Raw genomic sequence first — 18982 nt, 5'->3', positions numbered from 1 at the left:
GTCCACCACCACTAGGATCGTGGTGAATCCAAGGGAAGGTGGTAGGTCAGTGATAAAATCCGCGGAAATTATCTCCCATGGGCTAGAAGGAGTGGGAAGGGGGTGCAGTAGCCCTGTCGGCTTCTCCCTTCGTGTCTTGGAGCGCTGACATACAGGACAGGTATTGACATATTTCTCCACATCCTTGCGGATCTTGGGCCACCAGAAATCTCGTAGAATCAAGTGCATGGTTTTAAAAAGTCCAAAATGCCCTGCTGGCTTGCTGTCATGGCACAGACGAAGTGTCTTTTCTCTGCCGGGGCCTGGAGGGATGTAAACATGATTCCTGTAGCACAGTAGCCCATCCTTAAGTGAGAAAGGGAAACGTAGTCCTTGGCGAATCTGTTCTTGAGCCCAGGCATCTGCCTGCTGACTGGCTCTAATCTCTTCAGCGCAAAGGGGTTCTGGGTTAGGAGGTGTTGGTTCAATTGGAGTGGATTTGGTGTTTCCCACTGTGAGCGTGGCAAAGTTTTCGGGCTGCAGCAATTGAGATTCGAAGGTCTCTCTGCGTCCTGCAGCATACTCAGGTTTCCGTGATAAGGCATCTGCCTGCTTGGTCTGAGCCGGGGTCACATAATGGATCTGGAAGTCAAAACGTTCAAAGAATAAGGCCCAGCGCTGTTGTCTTTGATTTAGCTTTCTTGCGGTCCTTAGGTGTTCCAAATTTCGATGATCAGTGTGAACCTCAATGGGAATTTTGGCACCTTCTAACCAATGTCTCCAATTTTCAAAGGCTGCCTTTATGGCCAAAAGTTCTTTCTCCCAAATAGTGTAATTCCTCTCTGGGGCTGTTAGTTGACGGGAGTAATAGGCACAAGGATGAAGATGTTCTCCCACTGGTTGCATGAGTATAGCCCCAATTGCCACATCTGAGGCGTCAGCCTGCACAACAAAAGGGGTTTTAGGATCAGGGTGCTGTAGAATTGGCTGGGTCGTGAATAACTTCTTTAGTTGTTGGAACCCTTTCTCTGCTTGCTCCGTCCAGCAGAAAGGCTGTTTCCCACGGATGCAGCTGGTGATTGGGTTAGACCAGCGGGCAAAGTCTGGGATGAATTTGCGGTAGTAGTTCGCGAACCCCAAGAAACGTTGCACTTCCTTCTTGTTGGTTGGCGCCCGCCATTCCAATACTGCTGAAACCTTTGCCGGGTCCATGGAGAGCCCTTGTGGCGAGACGCGGTATCCCAGGAAGTCTACTTCTTGCAGATCAAAGGCGCATTTTTCTAACTCGGCATATAGTCCATGATCCCGCAATCGTTGTAGCACCATTCTGACATGTTTCTCGTGCTCCGATTGTGATCTAGAAAACACCAAAAAATCGTCCAAGTATATGATCAAGAACCGATCTAGATAATCCTGGAAGATATCGTTGACAAAATGCTGGAATGTTGCGGGAGCTCCGGATAATCCGTAATTCATGACCAGCGACTCGAATAATCCAAATTTGGTCTGGAAGGCGGTTTTCCATTCGTCCCCCTCCCTGATGCGAACTAGATTGTAAGCCCCCCGGAGATCCAGCTTGGTGTAAACCTTGGCCCCTCGAAGCCGGTCTAATAGGTCCGAGATCAAAGGCAGGGGGTAGCGGTTCCGCTTCGTGATATTATTCAATGCTCTATAGTCCACAACCAAGCGTAGGTCCCCTGACTTCTTTTTTACAAACATCACCAGGGAAGCAGCTGGGGATTGAGAGGGTCTGATGAATCCCTTGCGAAGATTTGACTCTATGAACTCCCTGAGAGCTTCTTGCTCTGGTTCAGTCAGGGAGTAGAGGTGTCCTCGCGGGATCGGGGGCCCCTCCACCAAGTCAATGGCACAGTCGTAGGGTCTATGTGGGGGTAGTTTCTCGGCTTCCTTTTCATTGAAAACGTCCCAGAAGTCTGAATATTTCTTGGGCAAGGTGATGATGGGCTCAGTGTCTGTGGCATGGCAGACCTTGGCTACTAGACAATGGTTTTGGCAATACTTTGAAGCAAACTGTAGTTCTCTGTTGGTCCAGGAGATGTTTGGGTCGTGGAGTGTCAGCCATTGTGATGACTCATGGGCCTTGTAGTCCTGCTCATGACATTGTGATGCCTGATGAAGAAGAAAACTTGGGTTTTTTACCTTCCCAGTCAGAACTGGAATCTTCTCAGCAAGATCTTTCCCAGGCAGATCTGGGAACCTTGCACCTGCAAGAAAGTTGTGCCCCAGAAGTATGTCAAACAAACCCTGAGCCTACATCTCCTGTGTTCTCTCGCCATGAATTTTGTAAACAACAGAGAGGTTTGGAAGCAGCCTCGCGCAGGAGTGCTAGAATAACAGCTAAGAATTTAGCCAATTAAGCCTGCTTTTCGTGAGAATCTTTAAGGAGTCAAACATCTGGCCTCAGAGTTTAGCTTTCGTTTCTGGTTCCCAGAGAACTGCTTCGGCGGGAAAGTTAGACTCTATATAGGTGTTTTACCCGCGAAGTAACTTTGCGGAGTCAATTCGTCAGCCTCCGGAGCGAGTTGTGTCTGGACAGCGCGCTCCGTTTCAAGCCTCGTTCCTGCTCAAGCCTTGTCCTTGTTTCCAGCCTTCGCTCCTGTTTCCCAGCCTTTGTTTACCTACGGATCTTGCCTTGTTTCCCAGGACTAAACCTTGCCTTGTTTCACGGATTTTACCAAGTTATTCCACGGACCTTGTTCTTGTTCCTTGCTACCTTGTTCCACGATTCAAACCTTGTTTCAAGTATCAAGTTATTTCCTAGCCTTGTTCAAGTTCATGGACTAAAGGACCTTGCCATCTCCCCTCACTTTGCCTGGCAAAGTGAGTGTTTCGGTTATTGGATTACAACTTTGGACCTTAATATTTCATATTGGACATTGCTTTTTTGGACTAATTTTGACCTTTCCTGAAAGGTCTAATTCTGGACTATTTTCTACACTTGTTTTTATTAACTTTATATATTCCTTCAATAAAGATATTAGATAGATTCTGGCCTCTGTGTATGGTTATTGGTGCCTTGCAGCCTGGGTCCTGACAGCCATGGAATTCCCAAAATCACAGGGAAGTGGGGCACCTCGGTAACGAAGAAGGAAATCTCTTCCATGTTCCCTTATCCACATTCTGGTGGGTTCAGTCCATTGGCTTACTGGACCCGTCTTTAAGGGGCGACCATCTATAGCCTGCACCACCCGGGCATTCTTGAAATCATGATATTGTAATCCCAGAGAGTCAGCATACTCTCTATCGATGAAATTGTTTGTTGCTCCTGAGTCTATCATGGCATGGATCATGACGGGTCCCTTTTTCGCTGACCACAACGTGACCACTAGGAGAAATAGGACCCCGGTCTGCGGCTCTTGAGTGGGGTTTTTGACCGGGTTGGCGAGCCTTTCTACGCCCGGTCGTTGGCTTCCCCCGCCGGCTTGGCTCCAGCCGCCTCGGCCGTTTCCGGCTCCACGGAGGACGCCGCTGCCAGGCGGGCGGCAGGCTTCTTTTTGGCTGGACATTCTCTGGCGAGGTGGCCCCCATTCCCGCAGTACCAACACAAATTCAAACGTTGGCGACGGGCCTTTTCGGCAACATCCAGTCTGGGGCGCACATTGCCCAACTGCATCGGTTCTTCCTCGCTTCCTATGGGGTTTGGGGCTGGCGGAGGGGATTTCCATACTGGTCGTGGCTGAATACTGGTAGAAGTATCACCCCGGTTCTTCCACTCTGACCTCGGAGCCACTGTTTTTTGTTGGCAAGCAGGACTTCGGCTCGTAGACAATGATTAATGAGTCTCTCAAGAGTCTCTGGAGGATCCACCTTAGAGATTTCTTCCTGCATCTCGAAGTTAAGGCCCTCACGAAACTGTCCTCTGAGGGCGATATCGTTCCAACCGGTGTTCTGAGCCAGCACCCGGAACTCGGCTATGTACCGGGACAACGGCCTGTCCCCTTGAAGGAGTCGCCGGAGTTTATGGCCGGCCGCCTCCTCGTTGTCCTCGATCCCCCAGGTCCTCCTAAGATGGTTCAAGAAACCTTGCGCGGAGCTTAGGTGCGTGGAAGCCGCATCAAACAGCGCCGTCGCCCAATTGGCCGCAGGCCCATCTAGGAGACTGTAAATCCATGCCACTTTGACATCCTCGTGGGGAAATTCGGCTTGGCGGGCTTCTATGTACGCCTGGCACTGGCGACGGAAAACATGAACCTTGGAGGCTTCTCCAGTAAACTTGGTTGGAAGCGCTAGGGCAGGGAGGCGCGCTCCGCGTTCCTTCAAGCCCAGAATTTCACCCTCCTGTGTTCGGAGAGTATCTCGGATCCTGTCGAATTCTTCCTTGGAAATGGTGTAGCTGAGTGGTTGGGCTTCCGCCTCGGTTCCTGTAGACATTCTGGCCTTAGGTTAATTGGTGCTTAGGGTGGCGGAGTCAAACTGTCAGGACCCAGGCTGCGGAGCACCAATAACCATGCGCAGAGACCAGAAACTAATATCTTTATTAAGGAAATATATAAAGTCAATAAAAACAAATGAAGAATATAGTTCAGAAGTAGACCTTTCAGGAAAGGTCAAATATAGTCCAGGAAAACAATGTCCAATATGAGATATTAGAGTCCAAAGTTATAATCCAATAACCGAAACACACACTTTGCCAAGCAAAGTGTGGGGAGATGACAAGGTCTTTAGTCCATGGAAGCTTGACAACAAGACTGGAAAACAACTAGATACTTGACTAAGCAAGACTTGATACGAGGCAACAAGGAACAAGAACTAGGTCCGTGGCAAGGTCCGTGAAACAAGGCGGCTTGAAACTTGGTCCGGGAAACAGGGAACTGGAGTACGAAGTCTACACACGATCTCACTCCTCAAGCTGACGAATTGACTCCGCAAGGTTTCCTTCGCGGGAAAACACCTAAATAGGGTCTCGTTTCCCGCCAGAATAACATTTTCCCTGGGGAACTAGAAATGAAACTCAACTCTGTCCAGATGCATGACTCCTTAGAATTTCCCAAGGGAAGCAGACCTAATCAGCTAATTGTTTGGCTGCGATCCTGGCGCTTCGGCGATTCGCCTCCCTAGCGCCTCTATCTTTATTATAATTGTCTTTTCTAGAAAACGGTGGAGAATTCTGCCCAAGGCTTGTTTGACTAACTTCTTGAGGGCAAACATCCTGCAGGTGCAGGGGCTCCGTTTCTGGCTGAAACGGTGTAAATCCCATGTTTTCCTCTTCGTCTGCCACAATAGTACTAGGAACGGGACTACAAGGCCCATGAGACATCACAATAAGTCAACAGCAAGCCGGGGCTATTAATGGTCGGAGGCTTAACCCGACCCGGGCTTCGAACTCATGACCTCTCAGTCAGTAGTGATTTATAGCAGCTGGTTACTAGCCAGCTGCGCCACAGCCCGGCCCCTTGCGTATATAATGACGCAAGATAACAGGGGATCATTCCCACCAACTTTCAGAAATATTCACACATCTACTGATTTTAGGGAATCTTTAAAAAAAATTGACAAAACATTTTTTTAAAGCCACAACAGCTATCTCATTGGCCATCTGTCAGAGGTGCTTTGCATGCGATTTTCCCACTTCTTGGCAGAATGGGTTTGGACTGGAGGTCCATGAGGTCTCTTCCAACTCTAGGATTCTATGATTCTATGATTCATTGAATATCTCTCATATTAACCAATACAACTTCCATTGAGAGATTTCTTCCCAGTCTCAGCCAGTTCTCCTCTTTGCAGATTCAACCATTCATTGGAATTCTGGTTGGCTGCTGCAACAGAGGGACACATCTCTCTCCTCTCCTGATTGGGGGTTCCTGATGCTAAGCAGAATTCTGGGAAATGTAGTTTAGGGCAGGGCCTTTTGCATTCTCTGGCATAGGCCTCCCTGCCTTCCCAACTACATTTCCCAGAATTCTGTGCTTTCTCAGTCTCTTTCCCAGCTAACTCTGCTTTCTCCCTGCTGCTTCCCTCCCTAACAGCAAGAAGCCATTATTTCAAAGAGAAAAGGCAGGTTTTTTTTGGCTTTGCTTTGCTTCCTTGTGCTGAACATGAAACTGACTTTGGGAGACTTCCAAGATTTACAAAATTAAAACGAACAAGTATTGGGTAAGTTTCAATTTTTAAGATTTTGGTGTGGGCCATGCCCAGATGTCGGATATCGCCTCGTAAGTACAAATTTAACAAATTTGAACTGACTTACGAGGACTAATGAAAAAATTGCGCACACCTAACAGTTAATCAATCTTACATTTTCCTAAAGATTCTTGAACAATCACAAACTGAAGAAAACACAGACAAATTATTGACCATTTTCAAAAGATGTAAATTCCTGTTCCTCAAAACCTTCAGGAAGCAGTTATGTTTAAATGAAAGGGGACCAGTCCTGGCTCTCCAATAATTTTCCATCATCGTACCATCTCCAGGTGATTTTTAGGAATAAGAAGGTGCATTTATTTAGAACCTTATCTCCCAAGTCCATGGATCCTCATGTCCCATTGTATACAGTGGTGGATCTTACATAAAAGGGCAAAACCAAGGTTCATCTATGGGACGTCGGACGGATATTTTAAAGCTATGGACTGTGAAATCCATGAATGCACAATCTATAGCTACAGAGGACTAGCAATTTCTCTTTATATGAAAATACAGGAAGCTCGCTCTTATCTGACAAATGCCAAATTCTTTGAAAGTTGAATCGATTGAAAAATGGAACCCAATGCTTACAAATGTCAATGGCATAATGTATGGTATATCGCTTTTGAATGCAGGAGAAATCCTTTGCTCTTTCCATAGGCAAGCTTTGGGATTGAGCATATGGGTGCAAGCAGATCCAATCAAGAAGTACTGACTTAAACTAATGGTATTTATCTGTACTTTGCAAGGATTGAAAGAGTGGAGCATGAGAAAGTGAGGCATCAAAAGAGATATGAAGAGCTCTTCTGTGCCAAGGTCCTATGATTTCTTACCAGATAGATGCAAATAGGATTTGAGATATGTTCATGCACACACTTTGCAACTTCCAATGGAAATGTCAGACTTTATTGCCTGTTTTCAAACCACTGTAATAACATTCCTGTCCGTCTAGCTTCCACCATTCTGCTCCAGAGACTTTAATCAACATCTGGATGGTGCCAAAGGAGGCACAAATTTTCAAAGAAACCCTTCTCTACCATTTCACCATCAGTTTAGGAACTGCCACGAACCCTTGGATTGCTAACAGCCTGCTTGCAAAAACTTGGCAGGGTTTCCCAGTTCGTTGACAGAAAATCCCATTGTTGTGAAGGGCATGTGCCACTAAAGTCAGGTCCCAAAGACCTGTGAGACTGAGGCCATTTGCACAATTCTTTCCGAGCTCAAAAAGCTTCAGAGCTTGGATGCCCTGGGTTCATTGTTGGGTGATTATTTCAAAGTGGGAAAGCAAGAGGCTTGTTAAAAGAGGAGCGGTCCTGCTGAGTCCAGACAAATGCTGCAGGGCTTTTGGAAGGAGATGCAAAGGCTGCAGTTGGCTCAGTCCACGCTGGAGCTGGGACTATAAAATCTACAATCTTCCCTCCTAGCGTTTCTTTTGCAAGGATCCCCATGTGTCAAATAGCTTGTGCACAAAGAGAAACAGAAGGAGGGGGTTGAGATGCTGAATAAGAATCCATTTTCATTGTTTCTGTATCAGGACTGGAAATTAGGTGGCTCTCTGTTTATTAAGTCTGATTATCAGAAATGTACAAGATACCTTGTATTTCTCTGTATGTTTATGCTTGAACATTTTGCTATATAACATGCATCCCTTTTGGCCAAACTGAAATAAACCTCTGTGGCTTGTCTTCCACTTGGTGAGTTGGTTTTGTCAGAGTAATTTACGCAGCGCAGCAGCAGTTGGATGGAGTCAGTGGAACAGAGAATGAAACGACATCAGAGACGATGGTAAAACTATATACAAGTTTTACTGAAAGCAGTAATAAAGACAAACAGACTTGAAGACAATGGACACAGGACTTGACTTCTCAGCAGACAGCACTCGACTCAACTCAGAACAGAACAGAACAGAACTGAACTGATGCAATCAGCAATGCACACAAACTTGTGTCTGGACACTCCCCAGTTCCAGCCACACATCAAGGTCATCACAGCTTCTTAGTAATTAACTCTTTCCAGACTATAGTACATTCTGGATGATGCAATCAGTATGCAATACAGGCAAGACACAAATTTCATTTAAACACTACCACAGCCCAGGGCTGTGGCGCAGACGGGAGAGCAAGTTCAAGACCCGCTCGGAGCTATGTTGTTGTTTGTCTTTGTCCTATGTTAAAAGGCATTGAATGTTTGCCTAATATGTGTAATGTGATCCACCCTGAATCCCCTTCGGGGTGAGAAGGGCGGAATATAAATGCTGTAAATAAATATCAATACACAAATCCCACATTAACAGGTTTTTCTGTCCTAATCTAGCTGGTTGTTAGCATACGGCTCACCAGGCACGGATCCCTTTTAACTGCGGACCTAGCGATAAATTTGACTATAGTAACAAGTTGTAAATTATCAAGATTGTTCAGCGGAGCTTTGTTACCACTTGTGTGACTGAGAGAGTGTGATTTCCCTTAGTAGGGTGACCCGCTCCTAGGGTCTCCTTTGCCAGATTTATTGAGAAACGGTTTGCCATAATTGCCCTTCTCTGAGGCTGAGAGAGTGTGAGTCCTCTAAGATTACCCAGGTGTGGGATTTGAACCCTGGTCCCCAAAGAGACTCCTATGCCCCACCATGACCGTACCTTGTCTTCCATAGTATTCCTGAATGCCGATTCAATGTTTTGGTGGAAAAGATTGTACAGCCAACTGGGGAGGGAAGGAAAACACAGCTGGGACGTACAGTTCATCCAAATTATTCTCAAAAAGCAAAATATTTCCTTTCTTACAAATACAGGTCGAATTACTCTTATTCGAAACACTTGGGAACAGATTTAGGCCTTTGGAATACCTTTCCATATACATCCATAATAAGATACCTAGGCCCCTTCCACACAGCCATATAAAATCCACATTGAACTGAATTATATGGAAACTAGCTGTGCCCGGCCACGCGTTGCTGTGGCAAAGTATGGTGGTATGGGAAATAAAGTATTGAGGAATTGGTGGTAGTTAAGGTAAAGGATAAAGGTTTTCCCCTGACATTAAGTCCATTATAAATGGGTTATATAGCTGTGTGGAAGGGCCTTGAGTCTACACTGCCATATAATCCAGTTAAAATCAGATAATCTGTATTTTATAGGCAGTGTGGAAGAGGCCTAAGTGAGGCCTAACTCTGCCTGTCCCCTGGGCTGAGTGGGTTGCTAGGAGACCAAGTGGGCGGAGCTTAGCCTTCTAACTGGCAGCAATTGGATAAAAACAATTATTCCTCTCCCTCTAATTAGGGCTTTATTTTTCTTTTCTTTTTGTTGTATGAACCTAGAGGCATGGATGACGGGTTGTGCTGCCAAGTTTAGTGTTTCTGGGATGTGTAATTTTGTTGTTTTGTCCTAGGCCGAAATTTCATTATGCTTTTATATATGTAGATGTGTATGGAGATAATCCAATTCAAAGCAGATACTGTAGATTATCTGCCTTGATATTCTGAGTTATATGGCTGTGTGGAAGGGTCCTTTGAGATCGGACCTAAAAACATGGAATTCATCACCCTCATTAAAATCTTCCAAAATACATAGCACAGAAAACTTCCAGTCCCACACATTACTTTCTGCATAGAAGAGGATTACATTCTGAATGGAACAGAAACACTATTTCCTGCAGAAAATAGAAATTTTATTTTTCATGCAGAACAGAAGCATTATTCTATGCGTAGAAGAGAAACGTGATTTTCTGAGCAGATAATGCTGTTTCCTTTGGAGAAATTGTAACCTTCTGCCCCTAAAACCCAAAGGTGAATTCTGCATAGAATATATCCCAAATTACACGTGTTCTATTTGGAGAGTTTCCCACAGCAGGAAATTTTTTTGATAAGACTGCCCATTGCATCCTTCAAAAACAAAATGAGGAAAGGATTGCCTCCCCATTGAATTGTGATACTGTGGAACTAAATGGGCCTCTGCTTATGGGATACACAATGCCCATATCTATGCGCGATTATGTTTGTCTGTATACAAAATATGCAATTCATTCCTTTAGGTCCATATAGTCCCCATTGCTGCATAATAGCATTGTACAGACAATCCAGTTGTAATTAATTTAAATTTTAATGCATGTTATTGCTTTTTGATGTTTGCTTTTAACTTCTATATCTTATATTCACACTTTTATTGCCTTCACATTGTTTATAATTTTCTCGTGTTTAAATATGTTATTGTTATTGTTGTTGTTGATGATGATGATTGTTGAAGCAGATACCCAGTCAAGATTTTCATCATCATCATCATCATCATCATCATCATTAATCCGCTTTAACTTTCCTGAAGGAGACTCCAAACAGCATAACACGAAAGCATTAGCATACAATTTAAAATATACAAATACAGTAGAGTCTCACTTATCCAACATAAATGGGCCGTCAGAACGTTGGATAAGCAAATATGTTGGATAATAAGGAGGGATTAAGGAAAAGCCTATTAAACATCAAATTAGGTTATGATTTTACAAATTAAGCATCAAAACATTATGTTATACAAGAAATTTGACAGGAAAAGTAGTTCAATACGCAGTAATGTTATGTTGTAATTACTGTATTTATGAATTTAGCACCAAAATATCATGATGTATTGAAAACATTGGCTACAAAAATGCATTGGATAATCCAGAACGTTGGATAAGTAAGTGTTGGATAAGTGAGACTCTACTGTATACAAATGTTAAAACAGAATTAAAACACTTTAAGCTATGAATTTAAACCCACATCTTATTGGTGCAAATTATGTTAATGTGTTTTAATCTTGTGTCTATGACTGGATCTGCACTGCCATATAATGCAGTTTGAAACTGCATTATACGGTCAGTGTAGACCAAGCCACAGACAACTGCATTGAAGTGCATTATAAGAGCCTACACTGACCAAAACTGCATTATTTGCCGTGTAGATCCACCCTATGTCTTTTAATAAATGTGTTTCAACGATCTCATGTTTTACCTCTGTCTACTAATGTTGTTTTACTGAATGCAGAAGTTCTGACAAGACAAAAATGTCCAACTGCTTCTATAGCATTATTACTTGTAATGAGTTCTTCCAAGTTATGAACAGAGTCAACATACCCGAACCTTCCGGAGATGTGCACCTGGACATCCGCAATGTGGGCGCTGCAGTCCAAGGTGCCGGCCGTGGGTCTCCCGGAGGCATCGCTGCCCAACTTCAGTCCCACAGAGATGGCAAGGCCTTCCACTTTGAGGTCAAAAGAGCCATGGTCCTTGCTGCTTGGAAACACAAGAGAACAAAGGATGGGCACCTGGAGGTGCATCCACACTAGAGAATTTTTAGGTATTGTATTGTGTAGTTTTGAAATTTCACTTATGGTTTAAAGCAAACTGTTTGTGTGTGCCTGTAATGTGCTAATAATGCAGCATTCCAGTAGTGTGAGAGTTAAATACATAGAGTAGAGAGTTATTGCTAGAGGGAAACGGTGTGTGGTTTCCAGATACGTAACAGGACATTCGTCACTGCTCTGGAATGTGGGAGGCGACAGTTGAGAGATAGTGCACTTCCCTCGCAGATATCGATGAAGTCGGATGCTCAAATGCTACGCTCCGGCAATGCTATGTAAATAATGTATATTACTTCAATAAAGACAAGTGCTGCTGGCTTCAGCTGGAAAGTGTTCATTTATTTCTGTGCGACTGTGCAGATGCCAGATCGTTGGAGAAGAAAGTAAATTGAGATGGAAGATGAATTTGTCTCAATTTAACCCTTTCTTGACAGAGAATAAATGCAGTTTGATACCACTTTCACTGCCATGACTCAAAGCTATGGAATCCTGGGAGTTGTCATTTGGTGCGGCACCCTCTTTAGCAGGGAAAGCTCAAGACCTTGCAAAACTACATCTCCCAGGATTCCATAGCATTGATCCATGGTAGTTAAAGTGGAGACAAACTGCAGTAATGTTATAGTGTAGATGCTCCCTTGGTTCTCCTTTCCCACACACACAAAAAACTGTTCAAAAGAACCAGCTCATTGTCTGGATCTACACTGCCATATTAAGCACTTTGGATCTGCATTATATGGCCAGTGTAGACTCATAAAATGCAGACTCAAACTGCACTATATGGCTAGACCCATATAATTCAGTAGATCCAGCCATTGCACCAAACACAGATGTTAGAGAGGCAAGACTACAGTGCAACCCCAATATCCATGGGAGATGCTTCCCGGGATTTTGCATGCCACAAAATTATTTAAAAATTGCTGAATTAATTACTTTCAATGGAAGTATACCATAGAATTGCACCGGACAATCTAGGAAATGTCTAGAGGGGATACCTTTCTCAGCATCCCTAGGTCCAGTTTCAATGCTGAGCTAATGCATTACTGATTAGAACCAAAACATCTTCCTTGGATTGCGGAGAAAGAGTACCATGTCATCTGCGTACTGATGGAATGGGACGCCATAGCTACAAATGACTTCTCCCAGCACGTCTTCAACAGCATGGGATACAGCATAGCACTCAAACTCTCAATGAACCAATGTGGCCCATGCCTTTTGGAAGCTTTCCATAAGACAACGAGCAAAGTTGTACTCACAGCCACCTCTTCTTCACCTTCCAGTCTCCCGTCAATTCTGCAAAAGCGTTACTGATGGAGACCTTCAGGCCCACGCCGGGGATTGGGGTTATGGCTGAGTTTGGCAACTGGAAACTCCGAATGTCCAAACTGGGGGAAGCAAAAGAGGGAAGGAAAGAGGGAGAGGAAAGATCAGTCAGGTTGAGATGGAACAAGTGAAGCTCTGGAGCTCTAGCCATTTGTGAGACAATGTTCAGAGTAGAAATTCAAGTGGATGATCCTTATAGTGTAAATACATGGCATTATTTATGTGGCTCTTTCTTTTCTTACTCCCTTTCCATCACACTGTCATCTTGTCCCTCTCTTTTCTTCCTTTATTCCCTTCCTTCCTTCCTTCCTTCCTTCTTTCCTTCCTTTCCTTTCTTCCCTCCTTCCTTCCTTCCTTCCTTCCTTTCCTTTCTTCCTTCCTTTCTTCCTTCCTTCCTTCCTTCCTTTCCTTCCTTCCTTTCTTCCTTCCTTTCCTTTCTTCCTTCCTTTCTTCCTTCCTTCCTTTCCTTTCTTCCTTCCTTTCCTTCCTTCTTTTCCTTCCTTCCTTTCTTCCTTCCTTTCTTTCTTCCTTCCCTTCCCTTCCTTCCTTTCCTTCCTTCCTTCCTTTCCTTTCTTCCTTCCTTCCTTTCCTTCCTTCTTTTCCTTCCTTCCTTTCTTCCTTCCTTCCTTCCTTCCTTTCTTCCTTCCTTTCCTTCTTTCCTTTCTTTCTTCCTTCCCTTCCCTTCCTTCCTTTCCTTCCTTCCTTCCTTTCCTTTCTTCCTTCCTTCCTTTCCTTCCTTCTTTTCCTTCCTTCCTTTCTTCCTTCCTTCCTTCCTTTCCTTCCTTCCTTCCTTTCCTTCCTTCCTTCCTTCCTTTCCTTCCTTCTTTTCCTTCCTTCCTTTCTTCCTTCCTTCCTTCCTTTCTTCCTTCCTTCCTTCCTTCCTTCCTTTCCTTCCTTCTTTTCCTTCCTTCCTTTCTTCCTTCCTTCCTTCCTTTCTTCCTTCCTTTCCTTCCTTCCTTTCTTCCTTCCTTTCTTCCTTCCTTTCCTTCCTTCCTTTCTTTCTTCCTTCCCTTCCCTTCCTTCCTTCCTTTCCTTCCTTCCTTCCTTTCCTTTCTTCCTTCCTTTCCTTCCTTCTTTTCCTTCCTTCCTTTCTTCCTTCCTTTCCTTCCTTCCTTTCTTTCTTCCTTCCCTTCCCTTCCTTCCTTTCCTTCCTTCCTTCCTTTCCTTTCTTCCTTCCTTCCTTTCCTTCCTTCTTTTCCTTCCTTCCTTTCTTCCTTCCTTCCTTCCTTTCTTCCTTCCTTTCTTCCTTCCTTTCCTTCCTTCCTTTCTTCCTTCCTTTCTTCCTTCCTTTCCTTCCTTCCTTCCTTTCCTTTCTTCCTTCCTTCCTTTCCTTCCTTCTTTTCCTTCCTTCCTTTCTTCCTTCCTTCCTTCCTTTCTTCCTTCCTTTCTTCCTTCCTTTCCTTCCTTCCTTCCTTCCTTCCTTCCTTCCTTTCTTCCTTCCTTTCCTTCCTTCCTTTCTTCCTTCCTTTCTTCCTTCCTTTCCTTCCTTCCTTTCCTTCCTTCCTTCCTTTCTTCCTTCCTTCCTTTCCTTCCTTCCTTTCCTTCGGTTCCTTCCTTTCTTCTTTTAAATTCTTCGCTCTCTTTTTGGTCCATTTCCCCACCTTCCTTCTCTTTCTTTCCTTCCATCCATTCCCTCATCCCTTTCCCCCTTTTCTTTGTCTTCCTTCCTCCAGTTTTTCCTTGGAGATCACAGTCACTGCTTCCAAAATATAACTCTTCATTAAATTGCTTCCTTTCTTATGGGATGGACGCCCCAACTCTATAGCCTTTAGGACTGTGTAGTAGGCTTCAAAGTGCTATTTTGTATCCCATGAGCTAATCCTTTCTATCTATATACTGTCCCCTTGTGGTTGCCTCTGAGACTGCATATAGGCATACCTAGAGGCCAGTAGCTAATCCTTTCTATCTATATACTGCATTTTTTTTACTTTAACCCTCAAATGGGGTGCATTTTATGGTCATAACCCCTCAATTATTCAAACTGGGCAGTGAAGGGTAAGTGTGCCATGTCTGGCCCAGATCCATTGAGTCACAGAGGATCCTTTGTGCTATAAAGCAACAAATATACATACATATGGGTTACTGTGACTTTTCCGGCCTGTATGGGCATGTTCCAGAAGCATTCTCTCCTGACGTTTCACCCACATCTATGGCAGGCATCCTCTGAGGTTGTGAGGTCTGTTGGAAACTAGGCAAGTGGGGTTTATATATCTGTGGAATGATGTCCAGGGAGAAAGAAAAAACTCTTGTCTGTTGGAGGCAAGTGTGAATGTTGCAATTGGCCATCTTGATTAGAATTGAATGGCCTTGCAACTTCAAAGTCAGGTTGTTTCCTGCCTGGGGGAATATTTTATTGGGAGGCGTGAACTGGCCCTGATTGTTCTTGTCTGGAATTCCCATTTTCTGAGAGTTGTTCTTTATTCACTGTCCTGATTTTAGAGGTTTTTTTTTTTAATTCTGTGAGCCAAATTTTGTTCATTTCCATGTAAGGCTATTCAATGATAATCAAGCTGGCTAACTGCAACATTCACACTTACCTCCAACAGACAAGAGTCCTTTCTCCCACCCTGGACATCATTCCAAAGGTATATAAACTCCAGTTGCCTAATTTCCAACAGACCTCACAGCCTCTGAGGATGCCTGCCATAGTTGTGGGCGAAACGTCAGGAGAGAATGCTTCTAGAACATGGCCAGACAGCCCACAGCAACTCAGTGATTCCGGCCAAGAAAGCCTTCGACATCACATACATATCTATGTTGACTTTTATACATACAGATAGGATGTGCACCCATGCGGAGCTTCAAGATATTCAGACTGGAACATGGCCACACAGCCCAAAAGACATACAACAACCCTATTCAGACTGAATTAAAAAGTCCAGATTTTTGTTCCTGTTTTCCCCTCTGATTTTATTTTGGTAATTTATGCACATTTTTATCACAGAATAAACATCTCCTAGTTCAATCAGAACCTTTTCATGTCAGCTCCCCATCATTTTGATTCAGAACAGGAACAAAATCTTGATCTTTCCTACTATCCTTAATGTGTTCTACAGTTAAACTATCCATGAAAATTCTTCATGCTATGTGAGGCAGTAATTCAGCTTTTCACTAGCAGCACATATAGGGTTTCTCACCTATAGAAACTGTAGTCTACGTTTCCAAGCACTTTGACATGGAAGGAGCCGGAGAAATCGGGAAGCTTTATCCTGGCCAGTTCCTGCTGGAGGACGGCAACCCCTTCTTGGCGAGCTGAAATGGAGCAAGGAGAGCACCAAAGAAGGTCAGAAGAAGGACGTTGCCTTCAAGACGGAAGCAAAGCCATGGAAGGAACCCATTATCCCGATGCAAGAACGGCGGATGAAGATTTATTTATTTATTTATTTACAGTATTTATATTCCGCCCTTCTTTCTCACCCCGAAGGGGACTCAGGGCGGATCACATTATACACACATAGGGCAAACATTCAATGCCCATATACACATCGAACAGAGACAGAGACAGACAGACGCAGAGGCAATTTAACCTTCTCCTGAGGGGATGTTCGATTCTGGCCACAAGGGGGAGCAGCTGCTTCATCATCCACTCTGACGGCACTTCCTCATTCCAAGTCGTAAATTAGTTAAACTTGCCTCCCCACTTTTTTATAAGTGGTACCTTATTTCCTGCTTGATAGATGCAACTATCTTTCGGGTTGCTAGGTCAGCAACGAGCAGGGGCTATTTTTTATTTTTAATTGACAGGTGCTCACCCCGCCACAGGCTGGCCTCGAACTCATGACCTCATGGTCGGAGTGATTTATTGCAGCAGGCTGCTCAACAGCCTGCACCACAGCCCGTCCCCAAACAAGATCTGCAAACAAGCTGAGTTGGACACATTGACTGTGCCCATCAAGGAGAAACCTGTGACCAACTTCAAGAAGGATTTTCACAGCAATGATGTTGGCAAATATATGAAATATATGAAATAGAGGAATGTTATTAAAAGTGTGGTACTATAGTATTACTTAACAGGAGTAGGATACTAAGGGGCCCATCTTATTTTATTTTATTGTTACTCATTTTATGCCTTAAATGAGTTTTTATGGATTGATGTATTGTTCGGTATAATGTCGTTTTTATTGTGTTTTTACTCTTTGTAATATTTTAATTGTTGTATTTTGGTTATTGTTTTCGGGCTTTGTCCCATGTTAGCCGCCCCAAGTCCCTGCCGGGAGATGGTGGCGGGATAGAAAAATAAAGTAAATAAAGTTACTTGTACTTACTTACTCACTAAAAATTAACAGACAGTAAGTGTGAGGTGTTGTCGAAGGCTTTCATGGCTGGGATCACAGGGTTGTTGTAAGTTTTCCGGGCTGTATGGCCATGTTCCAGAAGTATTCTCTCCTGATGTTTCGCCCACATCTATAGCAGGCATCCTCAGAGGTTGTGAGGTATATGAGTACCTCCTCCAGAGCCGGAAATGAAAGGAGAAGCCTTTGCCTCACAACCTCTGAGGATGCCTACCATAGATGTGGGTGAAACGTCAGGAGAGAATACTTCTGAAACATGGCCAGACAGCCCGGAAAACATACAACAACCCAGTAAGTGTGAGGTTAGTAGAATAGTTTCTATAGCTGTGCATTTAATATATGTATATTGGTGTCATGCAGTTTTGTTTAAGAGCTCTGTCAATGCAGAAGATGGGTGCATCTACGCTGTAGAATCATTGCAGTTTGATACCACTTCGGCTGGATCTGCCATATAATGCAGTTTGAGACGGTAACAAAATGAAACAGGGTGCCTTACCATAATCGAGGCCTTTGTTAGTGATCCTGCCCACAAACCCAGGACTCGAACCCAGGACTCTGGAACAGGGGGCCAAAAAGCAAAAGGAGAGGAGGAGCGACGCCAGGGACATCCTTGGAGCCCTAAAACATCCTTCTGCAGAAGAAACAAATTGTTGGCTTTCAGCTCATGCGGAAAGGAAGTGAGAATGAGTCGAAAGAGGAAGAAGCCCAAAGAAGTATATCTACATTTCTGTTGCAGGGTTTTCCCCAAGTTGCGCAATTACCAGAATTGTTTTGTGTGTGTCGTTTTCTTAAACTGGGCTGCTCTTTTGGTTTCTCTTTGCACTCGGCACTAGGGCTTCAGGTAATGTGTTTTGTGATATACAAAATAGATTTTATTGCTCCGGTGTGTGGTCATTCTTGCATTTTCTTGGGCTTAGCAGCACACCCAGCTCTAGAGTCTTTGCACAGTAAATCTCTTTTTTTATTTTTTTTTATTGCAATGGTATCCATCTAATACATACAAATCAACTTATTTTATATATATCCAACTTATATACTTTATAACCCTCCAACTTCTTCACTGCTGAAGAAATGACAAAGGTTTAAATTCAAATTCACACATCACATGAAAGATCAATATTATTGAAATCTGCACTCTGGAAACCAGGTCTGAATCCCTCCTCAGCCATAGGAAGACAATGACAAACCTCTGTGTAAGTCTTGTCCATTCACTTTTATGTGCCATAAAGTGGAAATCTTGTAAAGGCTCTCAATAACAACACGTCAAGCTTCAAAGATAAGAAAGAGGCCCAGAATCTACTAATGTTTAACCTAGAACAAGGCATTTGTGACTCTTTTGTGTTCACAATCTCTATGGATTTCCTAGTCTAGGAGATACACAGTGACCATGTCAATCAAGAAGCAGATAACATTCCACTGTATGATATTTGGTATTGCAACTGGGACACTGTTTCTGACTGTTGCACTGGAAATCATTTAGGAAAGAGAGTGGGACTGTCAGTCAGCTGCTTCCTGGTCAAAAGGGGAACAGACCTCTGACAACGGAAGCAGCTGCTGCCCTGTAAGCGGAAACTGGGAGGGCTGTGGCAGGAGTCACTACACAGCTACATTGGTAGTTATGAATTCATAACTAAACTTTGTAAACTTTGTCTTCCCTCCCAGTGTTTTGGACTCCCAACTCCCACAATAATATTGTAACATAATAATACAAAGATATTAAATATAATGCTACCGATAAAACATAATTATATACTGTTCTTTGTGCTGGTCATGGACAGTAATAAACTTTTGTTGTTGTTGTTGTTAATATACTGTTTTATTGTTGCATACTTGTATATTTTGAATTGTAATGTTTTTGATCGTGAGCCGCTTTGAAGCTCCGTATGGAAAGATAAAGCGGGATATTAATACATACAGTAGAGTCTCA

At 43.7% G+C, this 18982-nt stretch overlaps 1 protein-coding gene across 1 annotated transcript in view; it reads right to left on the bottom strand.

Moving 5' to 3' along the window:
• LOC100553275 (bactericidal permeability-increasing protein) overlaps nucleotides 1-17790 on the bottom strand; it is a 46476-nt gene extending 28686 nt beyond the window's left edge. The window contains exons 1-5 of the mRNA XM_062979202.1: nucleotides 17552-17790; nucleotides 15901-16015; nucleotides 12697-12825; nucleotides 11217-11372; nucleotides 8753-8816 (exon numbers count right to left, since the gene is read on the bottom strand). Coding sequence (XP_062835272.1) covers nucleotides 8753-8816; nucleotides 11217-11372; nucleotides 12697-12825; nucleotides 15901-16015; nucleotides 17552-17663 — 576 coding nt within the window. The 5' untranslated portion in view covers nucleotides 17664-17790. The remainder of the gene's footprint in view (nucleotides 1-8752; nucleotides 8817-11216; nucleotides 11373-12696; nucleotides 12826-15900; nucleotides 16016-17551) is intronic.
• Nucleotides 17791-18982: the final 1192 nt, after the last annotated feature.

The sequence above is a fragment of the Anolis carolinensis genome, chromosome 4 (genome assembly GCF_035594765.1).
Source record: "Anolis carolinensis isolate JA03-04 chromosome 4, rAnoCar3.1.pri, whole genome shotgun sequence".
Lineage (NCBI taxonomy): Eukaryota > Metazoa > Chordata > Lepidosauria > Squamata > Dactyloidae > Anolis > Anolis carolinensis.
The sequence above is the reverse complement of the archived record's forward strand: the minus strand, read 5'-3'. Positions and strand labels throughout refer to the sequence as shown.